This window comes from Scyliorhinus torazame, chromosome 11 (genome assembly GCF_047496885.1).
Source record: "Scyliorhinus torazame isolate Kashiwa2021f chromosome 11, sScyTor2.1, whole genome shotgun sequence".
Lineage (NCBI taxonomy): Eukaryota > Metazoa > Chordata > Chondrichthyes > Carcharhiniformes > Scyliorhinidae > Scyliorhinus > Scyliorhinus torazame.
In genome coordinates this window covers 198,090,412-198,108,782 of record NC_092717.1, presented here as the reverse complement: position 1 = coordinate 198,108,782, position 18,371 = coordinate 198,090,412, and the positions used below count along the sequence as shown (strand labels likewise).

Below are 18,371 nucleotides of genomic sequence, written 5' to 3'. Positions count from 1 at the left end.
AGGGGGCGAAAGAGACCAACGTCTTGGCCTTTGCCTCCCTGGTAGCCCGGAGACAGATCTTATTAATGTGGAGGGACTCAAAGCCTCAGGGTGTAGAGACCTGGGTTAGTGGCATGGCTGGGTTTCTCAGTCTCGAGAAAATAAAATTTGCCTTAAGAGGGCCAAGGATTGGGTTCACCCGGAGGTGGCGGCCGTTCGTCGACTTTCTCGGGGAAAATTAAAATGTCAGCAGAAGCAGAATTCCGAAGGGGGGGGGCGCGGGGAAGAGGGCCGGTCTGTTGTTTTATGGTTCGAGTGTGTGAAGATTGTGATGGGGGGGGGGGGGGGGAATGTTTATTGTACCATGTTTATGTCACTGTTATTGTTATTATTATAAAAACTTGCAAATATCCTAATAAAAATATCTTTTTAAAAAAGCTTTAGTTCAGAGTAAGTGTCAATAGTCGAAAAAAGGCCAGCAGAATCTGAAAGCCATTTGATAATCTTTGCCTGTATTTAACCATGTCACCTTTCAGTGTCTCCATCCTTTCCGTTTTTACTGGTAAAGTCCTCATTTCTTTTAATATTCCCTGTTTTCATAACCTCATTTACTATTTTAGTTCACCTAACCCATTTCTTAATTTCCTTTCTGTTAATATTCATATTGGCCCACAGCAGTACCGTTGACTTTATATTTCAGAATTTGTTTTCATACATTATTTCCACTGTTTCTGTTGCACACATTCGTTTTTAAACATGCACCTTAAGCTTACACTCGACTTCATTCAGATCACTGCTTCTAAAGTGTGCTCCTAAATTGTACCTTCACCTGGGCATTACAAAATATTCAGTCTAATCCCACGATCACTTGGATTCCTCAATTAATTGCTGGATGTAACATTCAATTTTGAACATTGTACACTTTAGTAGTTGACCCAAATTTTAATCAGAAAGTTCTTGGACCAATTTTCATCCTCCAAGATTAGCTCCCTGTTCTTTGCGATTCTTACCCATAGCCACAGAGTTTTCACCTTAACTGGACTGAGGCCAGATAGCCTAATCTCCATTATGATCATGTTCTCCTTCACATCAAGGACTACACCCATCTCAGTTTGTTTTTTCGGTCAAGATAAGATCATTTCTATTCTTGTATAGTTTTCCAAACAGGGGCGTCATTCTCCGACCCCCCGCCGGGTCGGAGAATGGCCGTTGGCCACCGTGAATCCCGCCCCCGCTGAAGTCACCGGTACCGGAGATTGGGCGGGGGCGGGAATCGGGCCGCGCCGGTTGGCGGGACCCCCCGCTCAATTCTCCGGCCCGGATGGGCCGAAGTCCCACCCAGAAATTGCCTGTCCCGCCGGCGTAAATTAAACCTGGTATTTACCGGCGGGACCAGGCGGCGTGGGCGGGCTCCGGGGTCCTGGGGGGGGGGCGCGGGGCGATCTGGCCCCGGGGGGTGCCCCCACGGTGGCCTGGCCCGCGATCGTGGCCCACCGATCCGCGGGCGGGCCTGTGCCGTGGGGGCACTCTTTTTCCTTCCGCCTCCGCCAAGGCCTCCACCATGGCGGAGGCGGAAGTGACTCTCCCCACTGCGCATGCGCGGGAAACTGTCAGCGGCCGCTGATGCTCCCGCGCATGCGCGCATTTCCGCGCCAGCTGGCGGGGCATCAAACGCCATTTCCGCCAGCTGGCGGGGCGGAAATCCCTCCGGCGTCGGCCTAGCCCCTCAATGTTGGGGCTCAGCCCCCAAACGTGCGGAGCATTCCGCACATTTGGGCCGGCGCGATGCCCGTCTGATTGGCGCCGATTTGGGCGCCAGTCGGCAGACATCGCGCCGTTGGGGGAGAATTTTGCCCCAGATATCCATCAGGGGCGTCATTCTCCGACCTCCCGCCGGGTTGGAGAATCGCCGGGGGCTGCCGTGAATCCCGCCCCCGCCGGTTGCCGAAGTCTCCGGCACCGGATATTCGGCGGGGACGGGAATCGGGCCGCGCCGGTTTGCGGGCTCCCCCGCTCGATTCTCCGGCCCGGATAGGCCAAAGTCCCGCCGATAAATTGCCTGTCCCGCCGGCGTGGATTAAACCACCTTTTGAACGGCGGGACAAGGCGGCGTGGGCGGGCTCCGGGGTCCTGGGGGTCGCGGGGCGATCTGGCCCCAGGGGGTGCCCCCACGGTGGCCTGGCCCGTGATCGGGGCCCACCGATCCGCGGGCGGGCCTGTGCCGTGGGGGCATTCTTTTCCTTCCGCCTTCGCCACGGTCTCCACCATGGCGGAGGCGGAAGAGACTCCCTCCACTGCGCATGCGCGGGAATGCCGTCAGCGGCCACTGACGCTCCCGCGCATGCGCCGCCCGGAGATGTCATTTCCGCGCCAGCTGGCGGGACACCAAAGGCCTTTTCCACCAGCTGGTGGGGCGGAAATTCGTCCGGCGTGGGCCTAGCCCCTCAAGGTTGGGGCTCGGCCCCCAAAGATGCGGAGCATTCCGCACCTTTGGGGCGGCGCGATGCCCGACTGATTTGTGCCATTTTGGGCGCCAGTCGGCGGACATCGCGCCGATATCGGAGAATTTCGCCCCAGATCCCTGATGCCCCAGTGTTCTTCTCAAGGAGTTCCTTTCTAGCATTTTCTTACACTCCTCGCACCCACCTGTAGAGACTTGCAGGACTGTTGTGCGCATTTAATTTTTAATTCTTCCTCATGGTAAAAGGGGTGGTGGTCAGATACTTGGAAGGGTTTAAAATTAATAAAATTATATGAAATTTTTTAAGATGTAATTAAATAAGGTGTTCTTTTTCAGGTTGGCGACCTGTAACCAACAGGGTTCCACAGGGATCAGTGCTGGGACCGCAACTATTTACAACTTATATTAATGACTTAGAAGAAGGAAGCGAATGTTCTGTCGTCAAATTTAAAGATGGCACAAAAATAGGTGGAAAGGCAAGTCGTGTGAGGGATACAAACAGTTTGCAAAGAGATATTGATAGGTTAAGTAAATGGGCATAAAGTTGGCAAATGTATAATGTGGGAAAATGTGACGTTGTTCATTTTGGAAGGGAGAACAAAAGAACAGAATATTAATAAAATGGAATAAAACTGCAGAAAGCTGCCACACAAAGGGGCTTGGGGGAACTTGTGCACAAAATACAGAAAGCTAGCACACAGGTACAGCAGGTAATCAGGAAGGCTAATGGAATGCTGGCCCTTATTTCAAAGGGGTGGAGTAAATGAGTAGGGAAGCCAGACTGAGTAAAGATTGTGAGTACCCTCTCCTGAAGGAACCAGTTAGGTTTTTACAACAATCCAACTTCATGGCCATTTTAAGTTTACAGATCACACAAAATGTAGTTGTCCAGTAAATAGTGAGGAGGAAAGCCTGAGATTACAGGACAATATAGACAGGCTGGTCACATGGGCAGATTAGTGGAATATGGACTTTAACCCTGAAAAGTGTGAGGTAATGTATTTTGGGAGGACCACCATGACAAGAGAATATACAATGAATGGTAGGACCCTAGGAAGTATAGAGCACCAGAGGGACCATGAAGACAGCAGGACAGGTAGATAACGTGGTTAAGATGGCATATGGGATACTTGCCTTTATTAACTGAAGCACAGGCTTTCTGACCAGGGAGGTTATCGTGGAACTGTATAAAACGGTGGTTAGGCCACAGCTGGAGTTCTGTGTGCAGTTCTGGTCGCCACTAAATAGGAAGGAAGTGATTGCACTAGGCAGGGTGCAGGGGAGATTCACCAGGATGTCGCCTGGCTGGAGCGTTACAGCTATCAAGAGAGACTGAATAGGCTGTGTTGTTTTCCCAGGAGCAGAGAAGGCTGAGGCGGGACTCGATTGAGGTATATAAAATTATGAGGGGCATAGATAGGGTGGACAGGAAGGTATTTTCCCCCTTAGCAAAGGGGTTAATAACTAGGGGGCGTAGATTTAAGGTAATGGACAGGAGGTTTATAGGAGATTAAACGAAAAGCCTTTTCACCCAGCGGGTGGTGGGAACCTGGAACTCACTGCCTGAACGGGCTGTAGGGGCTGAAACCCTCGCAAAATTTAAGATGTATTTAGATGAGCATTTGAAACACCACAGCATACATCGCTACGGGCCAAGTGCTGTAAAATGAGATTCAAGTAGACAGGGGCTTGATGGCACAGACACGACGGGCCAAAGAGCCTCTTTCCATGCTGCTTAAAACTCTATATCACATGCTGCAACTGCACAAGGTACTGGTAAGACCACATCTGGAGCACTGTGAGCAGTTTTGGTCCCTTATTTGAGGAAAGATATTATTTCATTGTAGGCGGCTCAGAGAAGGTTCACTAGGATGACCCCCGGTATAGTGGGATTGTCTTATGAGCGAAGGTTAAACAGGTTGGAACTCCACTCATTGGAATTCAGAAGAATGAGAGGTGATCTCATTGAAACATACAGGATTCTGAAGGGGCTCGACAGGATGTTTCCTGTGAAAGGATGTTTCCACTCATGGAAGAGGTTAGGACTAGAGGGCATAGTTTCAGAATAAAGATGTGCCAATTCAAGACTGGGATGAGAAGGCATTTCTTCTCTCAGAGTGTTGAGAGTCTTTGGAACTCCCTGCCACAGAGAGCTGTTGGGTTCGAGTCCTTGTTTATATTTAAGACTGAGATTGATAGGTTATTGATTAGTAAGGGAATCAAGGGTTGTGGGGACAGGGCAGGAAAATGGACGTGAGGAATGTTTGATCAGCCATGATCCTAGTGAATGGCGGAGCAGGCCCGAGGGCCGAACAGCCTACTCCTGTTCCTATATCTTATGGTTATATAATGTGTACATAATGTATGAATTATTTGATACGTTGTCTATACTTAAGGTTGAGAAGGCACCAGGGCCAGGTGAGATGTTTCTAATTCTGAGATGGGCTATGGGGCAGCACGGCGGCGCAGTGAATAGCATTGCTGCCTCACCGTGCCGAGGTCCCAGGTTCCATCCTGGCTCTGGGTCACTGTCCGTGTGGAGTTGGAACATTCTCCCCATGTTTGCGTAGGTTTCGCCCCCACAGCCCAAAGATGTACAGGGTCGGTGAATTGACCACGCTAAATTGCCCCTTAATTGGAAAAATGAATTGGGTACTCTAAATTTATAAAAAAAGAAAAAATAATTCTGAGATGAGATATGAGTGTTATTCATTCCTAATTGCCCTTGAACTGAGTGACTTCGACCATTTGAGAGGGCAGTTAAGAGTCAACATTGTTGTGGATCTGGGGTCATGTATAGGCCAGAGAAGGTGAGGATGACAGATTTCATTCCCTAAATTGAACCAGATGGAATTTTGCGATAATCGATAATGGTTTCATAGTCACCATTACCGAGACAAGCTTTCAATTCCAGATTTATTATTGAACTTGTTTACAATTTGAATTGAACCCCTGTCCCCAGAGAATTAGTCTGGATCTCTGGATTACTAGTCCAGTCACATATCCACTGGGCCACCATCTCTTCCGAATGCAGCCAAGGATGCTGAGGGAATGGAGAGTGGAAATTGTGGAGGCGCTGGTTATAAATTTTACATTCTTATTTAGTTTCAGGAGTCCTCTCAGAGGACCGGAAAATTCAAAAGCTACACCCTTGTTCAAAAAATGGTGGAAAAATAAGTCCAGCAACTGTCGGCCAATCAGTTTAACCTAGGTAGTAGGGAAGCTTTTAGTAATAATAAGTGGGAGCAAAATCAATATGCACTTAGGCAAATGCAGGCTAATTAATGAAAGCCAGCGCAGGTTAATGAAGGAAAAATCATCTTTGGTTAACTTACTTGAGATTTTTTGATGAGATAAGAGGCAACATGGATTTCCAACAGGTATTTCAGAAAGTTTTGCACAATAAACTTGGAGCAAAGTTGGAGCTCATGGAATAAAAGGGACAGCAGAGACATGGATATAAAATTGGCGAGTGACAGGAAACAAAATGTAATAGTTAATGGTTGTTTTTCACTGGAGGAAGGTTTTTAATGGAAATACCCGGGGATCCATGTAAGGTCCCCTGCTCTCCCTGATATGTAACAATGACCTAGACCTTTGCACTGTGCACAATTTCCAAATTTGCAGATGATTCAAAACTTGGAAGTATTGGGAACTGTGAGGAGGACAGTTTAGAACTTCAAAAGGACACATACCGATTGGTGGAACGAAAGGACAAGGTGGCAGGACAGGACATCCTGGGCTTTATCAATAGAGATAAAGAGTACAAAAGCAAGGAAGTCCAGTTAAACCTGTGTAAAACATTGGTTCAGCCTTAATTGAATATTGCATCCAGGTATGGCAACCACATTTTAGGAAGGATGTGAAAACATTAGAGAGGATGCAGAAAGGATTCACAAGAATGGTTCCAGGGGTGAGTGGCTTCAGTTATGTAGATAGACTCGAAAGTTGGGGCTGTTCTCCTTGGAGGAGAAGAAATCTGATGGAGTAATTCAAAATCATGAGAAATCTGAACAGAGTAGATAGGGAGAAACTGTAGTGCGGCACAGTGGTTAGCACTGTTAACTCACGGCAGAAAGGACCCGGGTTCAATTCCGACCTTGGGTGACTGTCTGTGTGGAGTTTGCACATTCTCCCCTTGTCTGCGTGTGTTTCCTCCGGGTGTTCCGGTTTCCTTCCACAGTCTATGCTAAATTGCCTTTTAGTGTTCAAAGGTTAAGTGGGGTTGCGAAATTTGCAAACTATAACTCCCACTACTACCTCAATTTAATGTGAATTGTAATATGATACCAGACCAGACCCCAACAGTGGCTAGGATACTGGACAGAAACCCCAATATTTTATTTTAATTTTGTAAGACTGGAGTGATTTCACAAAGAATGGGACATTAAAACAAATTTTATTACTAACACAGTATTAAAATATCTTTAACATCACACAAGAAACTAGCTTACCTTAAACAATGCTAATCAACAGTGTCACAATAACCCTTAACTGCCATCTTTATTCCCACTCAAACAACAAAAAACATCTCAGCTCTCAATCCATTTTCAAATACAGTTAGCATTCAGGAATGCCTGCTGTACAGATATGGCTGGGTACTCTATTGTGCGAAAGAGAGATCTTTTGAGACTGTTTTAAAGAAAAGACCTGAATCCTGCAGAAACTCTGGCTATATTTCTTTAGAAGCTACTTCTCAGCTTGTTTCAGCTTACCTTCCGATAGTACAATTCTGAGCTGCTTGGAAAGAAACTGCTAATCTGTCTGCAGACAGATCTTTAACAGAACTGCAGTGAGAGCAATCTAAAACTCAACTAAAACTGTTTTTCCACAAATTGCCTGATACCTCAGCTCCTCCCATTAATTACATCATCTTACCAAGCTGAAACACAATAGGCGGGGTTCTCCTGAATCCCCACGATGGCCCGATGCTGGCGTAAAAAGCGGCACGAACCACTCCGATGTCGGGCCGACCGGAAGATGCGGAATCCTCCGCACTTCCGGGGGCTAGGCCGGCGCCGGAGGGGTTGGCGCTGCTCCAACCAGTGACGAAGAGGCGTCGCGAGTTAGCGCATGCGCAGACCGGCCGGCGTATTCTAGCGCATGCGCAGGGAGGTGTCTTCTCCGCGCCGGCCATGGAGGAGGCCTACAGCCGGTGCGGAAGGAAGGAGTGCCTCCACGGCATAGGCCCGCCCGCAGATCAGTGGGCCCCGATCGCAGGCCAGCCCACCGCGGGCCCCCCCCCCGGGCCGGAGAATACGGCAGCCGGCGTCGGAGCGGTGGGGCGGGATTCACGCCGCCCCCCGGGGATTCTCCGACCCGGCGGGGGGTCGGAGAATCCCGCTTAATGTATCTAACTCCACAGGAAACCCCTTCATCTAAATAAAACTCCATTAGCCCAAGCTTTTACGATGCCCTAATTGCACTCCTATCTCCCAAACCTTTCAAACCAGGATTCTTTAAACATATGACTACAGCAGTCATACACACACGAACCCAGGTGTTTATCTCTTACTGCACCAAATACCTATAATACAATATATCTGAAATTCCTACATTCATCACAATTAAATCTGGAAATCATCGCCTTTCACAATGCAGGACTCCTTGACCATGATTTTGGACTGGCCGCGAAAACAGGTACAGGCAACATTTAAATGGAATTAGCATGTACTTACTTCTGATGCAGGCAAAACACTAAATTCATGAAACCATTTAAGATGGTGGTGCGCTCATATCTAATTCTCCTTCTTTCATCTGATTTGCCCTTTGCCCTCATTCTCTTCTGATTTACAAGTGCACTTCTTTTTTTTCACTCCTCCCCTCACTATAACCATACAATTCTGCAAATTCCCCTTTCAGATACTCAAGAACTGTAACCTGGTCAGACAGTTACAGAAATAAGTTACAGTCCAAAGGTGTGCAGGTTAGGTGGGGTCTCGGGGAAAGGGTAGGGTAGTGGGTCTTAGCTGGAGTGCTCTTTCAGAGGGCTGGTGCAGACTCAATGGGCCTCCTTCTGCACTGTAGGAATTCTGTGGACTCAATTGAAAAGAAAGAGATAAAAGAGCAGGAAGACAGTGATGACAGACAAGCATCGTCATTTGCTCTCACTCTTACAGCTACCAGCTCAGATACTGACATTGTACCTACTTTAGAAGATGGTTTAACGACAGAAAATATACAGAACAGAGACAGAAATATGGTTACACACTGGTCATGAGTGGCCTGCAGTTGGGACAGGGAACAACTGTAACACAATTCCAGGCCATGGAAGAATGAGATCGCACACAAGTTCTGTTGCAGAGGACTCAGATGAGTACTCCAGCAGGCTGACCTGGAGAAGCAACCTGATAGGTTTGTACACTTGAACGGCTTGGTGCATTGGCAGGCCAGTCAATGTTAAGGAGCATGGGTGAGATTAACATAAAATTGGCACAAAGCTCGCTGCAGAGTTGGATCTCATCCCTTCCAGTGTGGAAATAGCTAAGTCCATGAGAAAGCCTGTGGAGTCATCCATAACGTAATGTGTGAGGGCCGAGATCTCAGCTCCCACTGTAGCACAAGCAGAGGTCATCCAATATCTGGCTGAAGCACCAGCAGCTGAGGCTGAAGTCATGCACGTTCAGTTTTCCCCCACTAAGGCTCAGATTGCTGCTATCATATCATATTGTAGGATCCTGGACCATACCTCCAAGCTTTGGGTACAATACAATTAGGGCTCAGCAACTTCTTGTTGAAATAGACAAAGTTTGAGACCTCAGGTACTTACTAAGAGAATAAAGCCACATGATTCCATGATTTTTCAACAAACAAAATAAACTTTACTACAGTCAGAAAAGTTAAAACAAATAGAATATCTATCTTAATACTCAACCTTCAGAATCAACATGAGGTGCACATGAATTAACCGGCAAACACAATACACTGCACAATAAATGCAGATGTCACCAAGACAGATCCCATGGATTTCTCAGCAACCCACTCAGACTTCAGTGCCCACTGTGAATTACACAATCTCGTAAAAACTCTGCCCCTTCACAAGGTATTTTCAGGCTTCACCTCTGAAAATTGAACCTCTGAATTCCCTCCAAAGGTTGCTCAACTTCGATTGCCTACATGCCTGCTCACCTCCTCTTATCCTGAGACTACTGGGGTATACTTCACAGTTTGGTGCCTTTATCTAAGGAGGGAGATACTTGCCAAAAGGAATGCAATGGTGGTTCACCAGATTAATTCCTGGGATGGCTGGATTCGTTTAAGCGGAGAGATCGAAGAGACTGAGTCTGCTTTCCCGAGAGTTTTGAAGAATGAGGGGTGACCTCATTGAAACTTACAAAATTCTTATAGGGCATGACAGGGCGTGCATAACATGTTACCCCTGGTTGGCGAGTCTAAAACTAGGGGACAAAATTTCACGATAAGGGGTAGGGCATTTAAGATCAAGATGAGGAGGAAGTTCTTCATTAAGAAGGTGGTGAATCTTTGGAATTCTCGATCCCAGACGGCTCCGAAAACTCAATCATGGAGAATGTCCGAGACAGAAATCAATAGATTTCTGGAGATTAATTGCATCAAGGGATATGGAGGTTGTGCAGGAAAGTGACATTAAGGTAGATGATCTAATTGAACTGTGGAGCAGGCTCCAATCTGGGCGGCACGGTAGCACAGTGGTTAGCACTGTTGCTTCACAGCGGCAGTGTCCCGGGTTCGATTCCTGCTTGGGTCACTGTCTGTTTGGAGTGACACGTTCTTCCTGTGTCTGCGTGATTTCCTCCGGGTGCTCCGGTTTCCTCTCACAAATCCCAAAGGATGTGCTGTTAGGTGAATTGGACATTCTGAATTCTCCCTCAGTATACCCGAACAGGTGCCGGAGTGTTGCGACTAGTGGATTTTCACAATAACTTCACTGCAGTGTTAATTTAAGACTACATGAAGCAATTATAAAGATTATTATTATTATGGGCTACATGGCCCTGTTCATCAGTACTTCCACTGGCTTCCCGCGCTTGCACTCCAGCACCGAATCATGGTCAGAGCTCTAACTCGTCAACCATGCTGAGCAGGACATTGCTGCTCCAAACGGTTACCTTTGCCCCAATGGCCCACAGCACAGAGTCACTTAACGTCTGCTGCCTTTTCAGCTTTCCAGACCTCCCAAGCCCTCACACCTTTGAGCCTGCCAACAGCATCACTTTTGCTGCCTGGAACCTCTTCCCTTTGCTGCTCTCCTCAGTGGTTTTTCCCAGTGGCTCTTTCCCAGTAGTCTCCCCATTTGAGACCTCTCGCTCTTTTGCTCTCTCTTTTTCTGCGATCTCCCTCTGCGTTCCCTCTCCCTGTCCCAGGACTCCTCTTGTTATGGCACCAAAACTGTGTCCCATTCTATGCCATTTTTTCTACACAGGTGCATAGCTGTCAGGATGGCTGAGCTCTTTCACTGAAGGAGGAGAAACCCAAAACCCAGCATGCGTGGCCTGGCATACTGTGAATGCAACAAAACCCACCGCCTGGCCCTAATCTGCACCTGGGAAACTCAACTCCCACAACAACCACTGACAGCCCCACATCCCACCCCGCCCCACCCTGCTCAGAAGGGAAGTCAGTTTCATAACACATATCATATGATACCAGTGTCAATGAGTCTTGCAGGACCTTGCAGCTGTCCAGGAATCAGTCTATCAACACATTTCCAGGATTGTTAAGGTAGTGCCTCAGGGGAGTGATAGTGGCACTTTGGAGCATGTACCTGTTCTGTACCAAGAAGTTTTACCCTACCCTAATAAATGCTATACCTGATGTCAGACTGCTTGACAGAACAAAAGTTGAAGGATTGTTAATCTGCATATAATTTATGGAGTGTACCTGTTGTGGGATTGTCAGCACTGGCACCTCTCTATTTGATCAGCACAAAAATAGGTAAAATAAGTTACCTGAAAGACTGAGTGTTTTCAGCCTGAATTCCATTCCATATAGAATGACCAAACATAGATTAGCATCCAGTTTGCGTGCATCATCTGGGTAACGTTCAAAATCTCTCGAATTCTTCCCAGGTCGAATTTCTTTAATTTCCCGAATGTCGACTGTATGAAAAGAAAGGAAGAAATTTCAGGTTATTCCATGGATTAAAGCAATAATATTAACAATATTGTACATATATGATCTTCCTGTCAACATTTTTCATTTTGAATTTCCATGTCCAAACTTATTCCATATAAGTATTCTATATTTATAAGGCAGCGCGGTGGCACCATGGTTAACACTGCTGCCTCACAGCGCCAGGGGCATGAGTTTGATTCTGACGTTGGGTTACTGTGCGGAGTTTGCATATTCTCCTCATGCCTGCATGGGTTTCCTCCGGGTGCTCCGGTTTCCTCCCAAGGTCCAAAGATGAGCAAGTTAGGTGGATTAGCCATGATAGATTGCTCCTTAGTGTCCAAACAATGTTAGGTGGGGTGACGGGGATAGGGTTAGGTGGCGTATTATTTCGGAGGGTCAATGCAGAGCCGATGGATTGAATGGCCTCCTTCTGCACTGTAGAGATTCTAAGATTGTGTAAAATGTCTAAGACTTTAATTATACTCCCCTCCCCACAAAGCCTAATTGTTAGTAGCTGAATGTGGCAGGTTTACATGGATAAGTTTTGTTATAACTGCAGACCTAGGACATAACGGGAATATAAAAATTTTAAAAACATAATTACTGACTTTATAATGTGGACTGAATTAGGTAGCATGCTTGGTCCAATGGCCCTCTTGCCCACTAACCCCACTTCACTTGAAGGCTATACTTAGTTCAGTGCCTGTGTTCAATGCCACAAGAGATCAACCAATAATCTATTTAAAAATCTTACCAGTGTGTGTACTTGCTGTCTACAAAACCTTACTTTCTGCTGGTGTGTTTTGGAGTTTTTGTCAACTTCTATCCATTATATGTACGAATAAATGTAACTTGCCACACAGTAATAATCTCTTTATGTGAATGATTGCACTGTAATGATGCAGTTCTCCACTCCCCAGCACATCACCCTTTAGCCACTAACTCATTCTACATCTACAAAATTGCAATATCTTTTTAATTTTGGGCTATGAGGAATATAAAATTGACATGTTTGCTAAAACTTAAAAGATATATAATATGAACCCAGTTCAATTACTTCTCCTGTTTTGGTGCCGCTTCATGGGCGTCCTTCTCCGACCCCCCGCCGGGTCGGAGAATCACCGCGGGCTGCTGTGAATCCCGCCCCCGCCGGTTGCCGAAGTCTCCAGCACTGGAGATTCGGCGGGGGCGGGAATCGCGCCGCGCCGGTTGGCGGGCCCCCCCCCGCTCGATTCTCCGCCAGCTGGCGGGGCGGAAATTCCTCCGGCGTCGGCCTAGCCCCTCAATGTTGGGGCTCGGCCGCCAAAGATGCGGAGCATTCCGCACCTTTGGGGCGGCGCGATGCCTGCCTGATTGGCGCCGTTTTGGGCGCCAGTCGGCGGACATCGCGCCGTTTCGGGAGAATTGTGCCCCATGTTCCCGTCTGGGCCTGGAAAAATGTATTAATTTTGCTTCCAATTTCCACCCCTCTATCACCTTCACATGGTCCATCTGCGACATTTCACTTCCCTTCCTTGATCTCCCTAGCTCCAGGTCTAGCGATAGACTGTCCACTCATATCCATTACAACCCCACTGACTCCAACAGCTACCTCGACTACAGCTCTTCACACCAAACATCCCATGAGGACTCCATCCCATTCTCTCAGTTCCTTTGGCTCCATCGCATCTCTTCCGATTATGCCACTTTCCAAAAAGATCCTGCTGCCATGTCTTCCTTCTTCCTTAATCCTGGTTTCCCACATACTGTGGTTGACAGAGCTATGTCCAACCATGTCCGGCCCATCCCCAGCATCTCTGCTCCCACCCCTTTGCCTCCCTCCCAGAACCAGGATAGGATCCACCTTGTCCTCACTTTTCACCTCCACCAGCCTCTACATTCGAAGAATCATCCTCCACCAGTTCCACCAATTCTAGCATGATACCACCTCCAAACACATCTTCTCCTCACTCCCCTCTGTCAGCATTCTGCAGGGACCATTCCCTCCAGGATATCGTGGTCCACACCTCCATCACCCTCAACACCTCATTCTCTTCCCATGGCAACTTCCCCATGCAATCGCAGAAGATGTAATAACTGACCCTTTACCTCCTCCTGCTCACCATCCAAGGGCCAAAACATTCTTTTCAGTTGACAGTGCTTCACGTGCACTTCCTGCAATCTGATCTATTGCATTTGCTTCTCCCAATGCTGTGTACGCTACATTTGAGAGACGAAAAGCAGTTTCGGTCCATCTGCAAGAATGACCCCGACCTTCCTTGCCATTTCAATTGACCCTCCTGCTCTCATGTCCACACGTCTGTCTTTGCCCTGCTGCAGTGTTTCAGTGAAGCCCAACATGAACTGGAAGAACAGCATCTTCTGATTAGGCATCTTACAATCTTCGGGACTTAACATTGAGTTCAGCAACTTCAGACTGTGAACTCTCTCCTCCACCTTCACCCTATTTTTATTTCTATCAATTCATGTTCATTTCTTTCATCCATCCATCTGTATTTCCCTCACCATTGTCCCCCCCTCCCACCATCCTACCCCACTTGGGCCATCTGTTGCTAGTAGTCCTTTAACAGTATGCTAATCTTTGTTCTGCCATTAAAACATTCTGATCTCTTAATGTGCCATTATCAACATCTTTCTTAGCCTTGATGTGGAGATGCCAGCGTTGGACTGGGGTGAGCACAGTAAGGCGTCTTACAACACCAGGTTAAGGTCCAACAGGTTTGTTTCAAATCACTAGCTTTCGGAGCACTGCTCCTTCCTCAGGTGAATGAAGAGGTAGGTTCCAGAAACATATATATAGACAAAGTCAAAAATGCAAGACAATGCTTTGAATACAAGCATTTGCAGGTAATTAAGTCTTTACTCTTTACAGATCCAGAGATAGGGGTAACCCCAGGTTAAAGAGGTGTGAATTGTCCCAAGCCAGGACAGTTGGTAGGATTTTGCAAGCCTAGGCCAGATGGTGGGGGATGAATGTAATGCGACATGAATCAAAGGTCCCGGTTGAGGCCGCACTCATGTGTGCAGAACTTGGCTATAAGTGTCTGCTCAGCGATTTTGCGTTGTCGCGCGTCCTGAAGGCCACCTTGGAGAACGCTTACCCGGAGATCAGAGGCTGAATGCTCTTGACTGCTGAAGTGTTCCTCAACTGGAAGGGAACATTCCTGCCTGGCGATTGTCACGCGATGTCCGTTCATCCGTTGTCGCAGCATCTGCATGGTCTTGCCAATGTACCACGGTTCGGGACATCCTTTCCTGCAGCGTATGAGGTAGACAACGTTCGCCTAATTGCACGAGTATGTACCGCATACCTGGTGGGTGGTGTTCTCACGTGTAATGGTGGTACCCATGTCGTTGATCTGGCACGTCTTGCAGAGATAGCCATGGCAGGGCTGTGTGGTGTCGTGGTCGCTGTTCTGAAGGCTGGGTAGTTTGTTTGAGGTTGCGCGGTTGTTAGCCTTGATCACCCCATTTATATTTTCTTTGTCTTTCTGTCCATGTCATCTTTGGCAATATCCATTTATCGCTGACCGTCTATCCAGCCCCACTGCTCCAAGCCCCCCCCCATAACAGTATAAATCTGATCCTATTTCCAGTTCCTTCTCAGTTTGACAAAGGGTCATCCAGATTCGAAATGTTAGCCCTCTTTTCTCTCCACAGATGTCACCAGAGCTGCTGAGATTTTCTAGTATTTTCCATTTTTGTTTCAGATTCCAGCATCCCCAGTAATTTGCTTTAATTAATTATTTCTCCTGTTCACCTGAATAAGGCCTTTTTCATTACTGTAAATTGCTCAAAAGGCTTTTTCCATCCATTAGTTTTCTCAGTAACTGAAATTTCAAATACCCAGAAACCTTAAGTTAAACAAAATTGAATAGTATGCACCGTTTTGATAGGATAGATGTAGAGAAAATGTTTTCACCTGTGGAAGATCCCAAAACTAGGGGCCATAAATACAAGGGGCGTGATCGAATGGGTTCGTCGCGCCCAGTGACGTGACAACGCTATTACATCACTTGAGAGGCCTCTCTAACATGATTTCACGAGACGTCACAATCTGGATCATGCACTCACTGGGCGAGATCCAGATTTGCGTATTTAAGTGAGTCATTAGGCTTATTTAAATGTGTCAGCACCCGGTTCTCCTGTGGCCTGGGAACGAAAACCCGTGCCTGGGAGATATCGCCATGGTGCCGTTTAGCACTGGTCCACGCAAACATGGACCAGGCATATTAGTGTGAATTTTCCACTTCACATACAAGCCATTCATTAAGCGTAATCAAAGTAATTTGGCAGACACTTCGTAGGCAACCCATCAGTTTGGCTTGATTCAAACCTTTGTTTCTATAGGAACGTTTTAATCTATTGCACCATAGGGTCTGAAACCAAAAGAGATGACACTTGGACTCAAAACGTTAGCTCTCTTCTCTCCCTTCAAATGCTGTCAGACCTGCTGTGATTTTCCAGCATTTCTCTATTGGATTCAGATCCAGGCATCCGCAGTAATTTGCTTTTATGTTTTGCACCATAGGGTTTATTCCATTTGCAAAATCTCTATTACAAGGGCTCCTCATGGCAAAATAATCCTTAGATTGATGCAAATCCACCCACGGAAAATAATAAAATCACGCTTAGAAGGAGTTAAATGAAATTTTAAGCTGCTCAGAAAAGCTCCAGCCGTTCAGTGCCTCTTGCTTACATTTGCAAATGGTTCTCACTTGAGCTGCGTTCTTCATCTTCCAGACAATGGCAGCATTCCATGTTATTTTTTCCTGCCAATTTTTCCCTTTTCCCTCCTCCCCTGAAAGTACTGACTGCTTCCTCAAGCATGATTCCACAGGCACTGTAGACCATTGGCACCTTACACATGCTGAACTGTGAGTAGCAAAAGAGTACTTGCTATAGGGAGCATTACAGACAAGTTCAATCCGATTCTAATTCAAATTACTTCACTTTCCAACGGGTTGTGGTAACGAGCAGCAAAACCTGGATTCTTAGCCATAATCTGTGATAATTTCATTGCCAGTAATGTTTAGGCTGGATATTGAACAAATAGTTTTCCTATTCAGGGGCAATTTAGCGTGGCCAATCCACCTAGCTTGCACATCTTTGGGTTGTGGGGGCGGAACCCAAGCAAACATGGGGAAAATGTGCAAACTCCACACGGACAGTGACCCAGAGCCCGGATCGAACCTGGGACCTCGGTGCCGTGAGGCAGCAGTGCTATCCATTGCGCCACCGTGCTGCCCCCCTCCCCCAGTAACCCCACTTAACCTTTTTAGACACTAAGGGCAATTTATCATAGCCAATCCACTTAACCTGCACATCTTTGGACTGTGAGGGGAAACCCACATAGACACGGGGAGAACGTGCAGACTCCGTACAGACAGTACGTATTGACCCATGTTAAGTTTGAAAGTGACATTTGCCAATCGTAAACAAATATCTTAAACCTTAAATGAAAGCCAATTAATTAGATATGAGCATTGAACTGGCTAATGTTAATGAGGTAAATAAACTAAAAGATATTGGGGAGTAAATGAACAGTGAGAAACATTTACAGAAACAATTCAAAATGTTCAACAGAAATTCTTTCCTTTGACAAAGAAAGCTCAGTAAGAAATACTTATCTGTGGCTCACTCAGCAAGTCAAAGAGAGAATTAGATTAAAATATGTGGCTCACAATGTTGCAAAAGACAGTAACAAGTCTGAGGATTGGGAATGTTTTACAAATCAGCAGAGGGTGATCAAAAAGTTGATAAAAGGGAGACAGAATAGAATATGAGAGTAAACTAGCCAGAAATATAAAAACAGGTTGCAAAAGATTGTATTAAAAAATTAAAAGTAAGAGAGTAGCTGAAGTAAACATTGGTCCTGTAGAAGCAAAGACAGGGGAAATTATCACGGGAAACAATGAAGTGGCAGAAGCATTGAGCAAGTAGAAGACACAAGTTCCATACCAGAAATTGATGATAACCTAGAGCTAAAAAGGATGAGGAAATAAAGTAATGGAAAAACATAAGGGACTAATATCTGACAAAGCACTTGGATCTGTTGGCCTAAACTGAGATACAGGCAGGGCTAGTTATGATTTTCCAAAATTCCTTACATTCAGGAATGGTCCCATTAAATCAGAACTTGGCAAATCTTACACCGCTTTTCAAGAAAGGAGGGAGAGAGAAAAAAAGAAAGAAAAAAAACTACAGGCCAGTTAGCCCAACATTAGAAAATGCTGGAGTTTATTATTCAGGAAATCCTGACAATGCACGTGAAAAAACATTGTATGGTTAGAACAAGTCAACATGGTTTACAGTCAGAGGCTGGCATCGTCACTAGGGATGCAGTGACTGCTGTCTGTATGATACTCAGTTAAGGCCTAATATCGTTGCTGGATCCCACGCCACAGGTAAGAGATGATGGGAGTGGCATCGTGGGGTGAGGTGGCAGGGCCATGGGGGTAGGGATGAGGGGGGCAGCAGTCAATGGCTCTTAGAAGCATCCCCTGTCCCACAATGCCAGGTCCCTCGTTCAGGCACTCAGTGTCTTTGAATGGGGGACCTCCCTGCAAGCAGACATGTCAGGGTAAATACCAGCGGAGGTGGAACGAGGCACTTAAGTGGGTACTAATTGTCCAGTTAAGACCCTCAATTGACAGCGGGGCAAGAAGGTATTCCAGAGGCTTTCCCACAATGGAATTAATCAAGGTGGAGCCTGGATGGTGGCAGGGACCCAGCTGCTATCCTCTCGCCTAATGAAGTTCCCCACTCGTCACCAAACGTAACACAAGGGAGGGCACAAGGTTCCTCCCAATAACCCCATTATCATTGTATCATTTGA

The 18,371-nt window shown here is 46.6% G+C and overlaps 1 protein-coding gene across 4 annotated transcripts in view; it reads right to left on the bottom strand.

Moving 5' to 3' along the window:
* The window catches only part of LOC140385753 (1-phosphatidylinositol 4,5-bisphosphate phosphodiesterase gamma-1-like), a 439,770-nt gene that overhangs the window by 280,400 nt on the left and 140,999 nt on the right, over nucleotides 1–18,371 (bottom strand). For all 4 annotated transcript variants that reach the window (XM_072468226.1, XM_072468225.1, XM_072468227.1 and 1 more), the window contains exon 2: nucleotides 11,368–11,517. In XM_072468226.1, coding sequence (XP_072324327.1) covers nucleotides 11,368–11,517 — 150 coding nt within the window. The remainder of the gene's footprint in view (nucleotides 1–11,367; nucleotides 11,518–18,371) is intronic.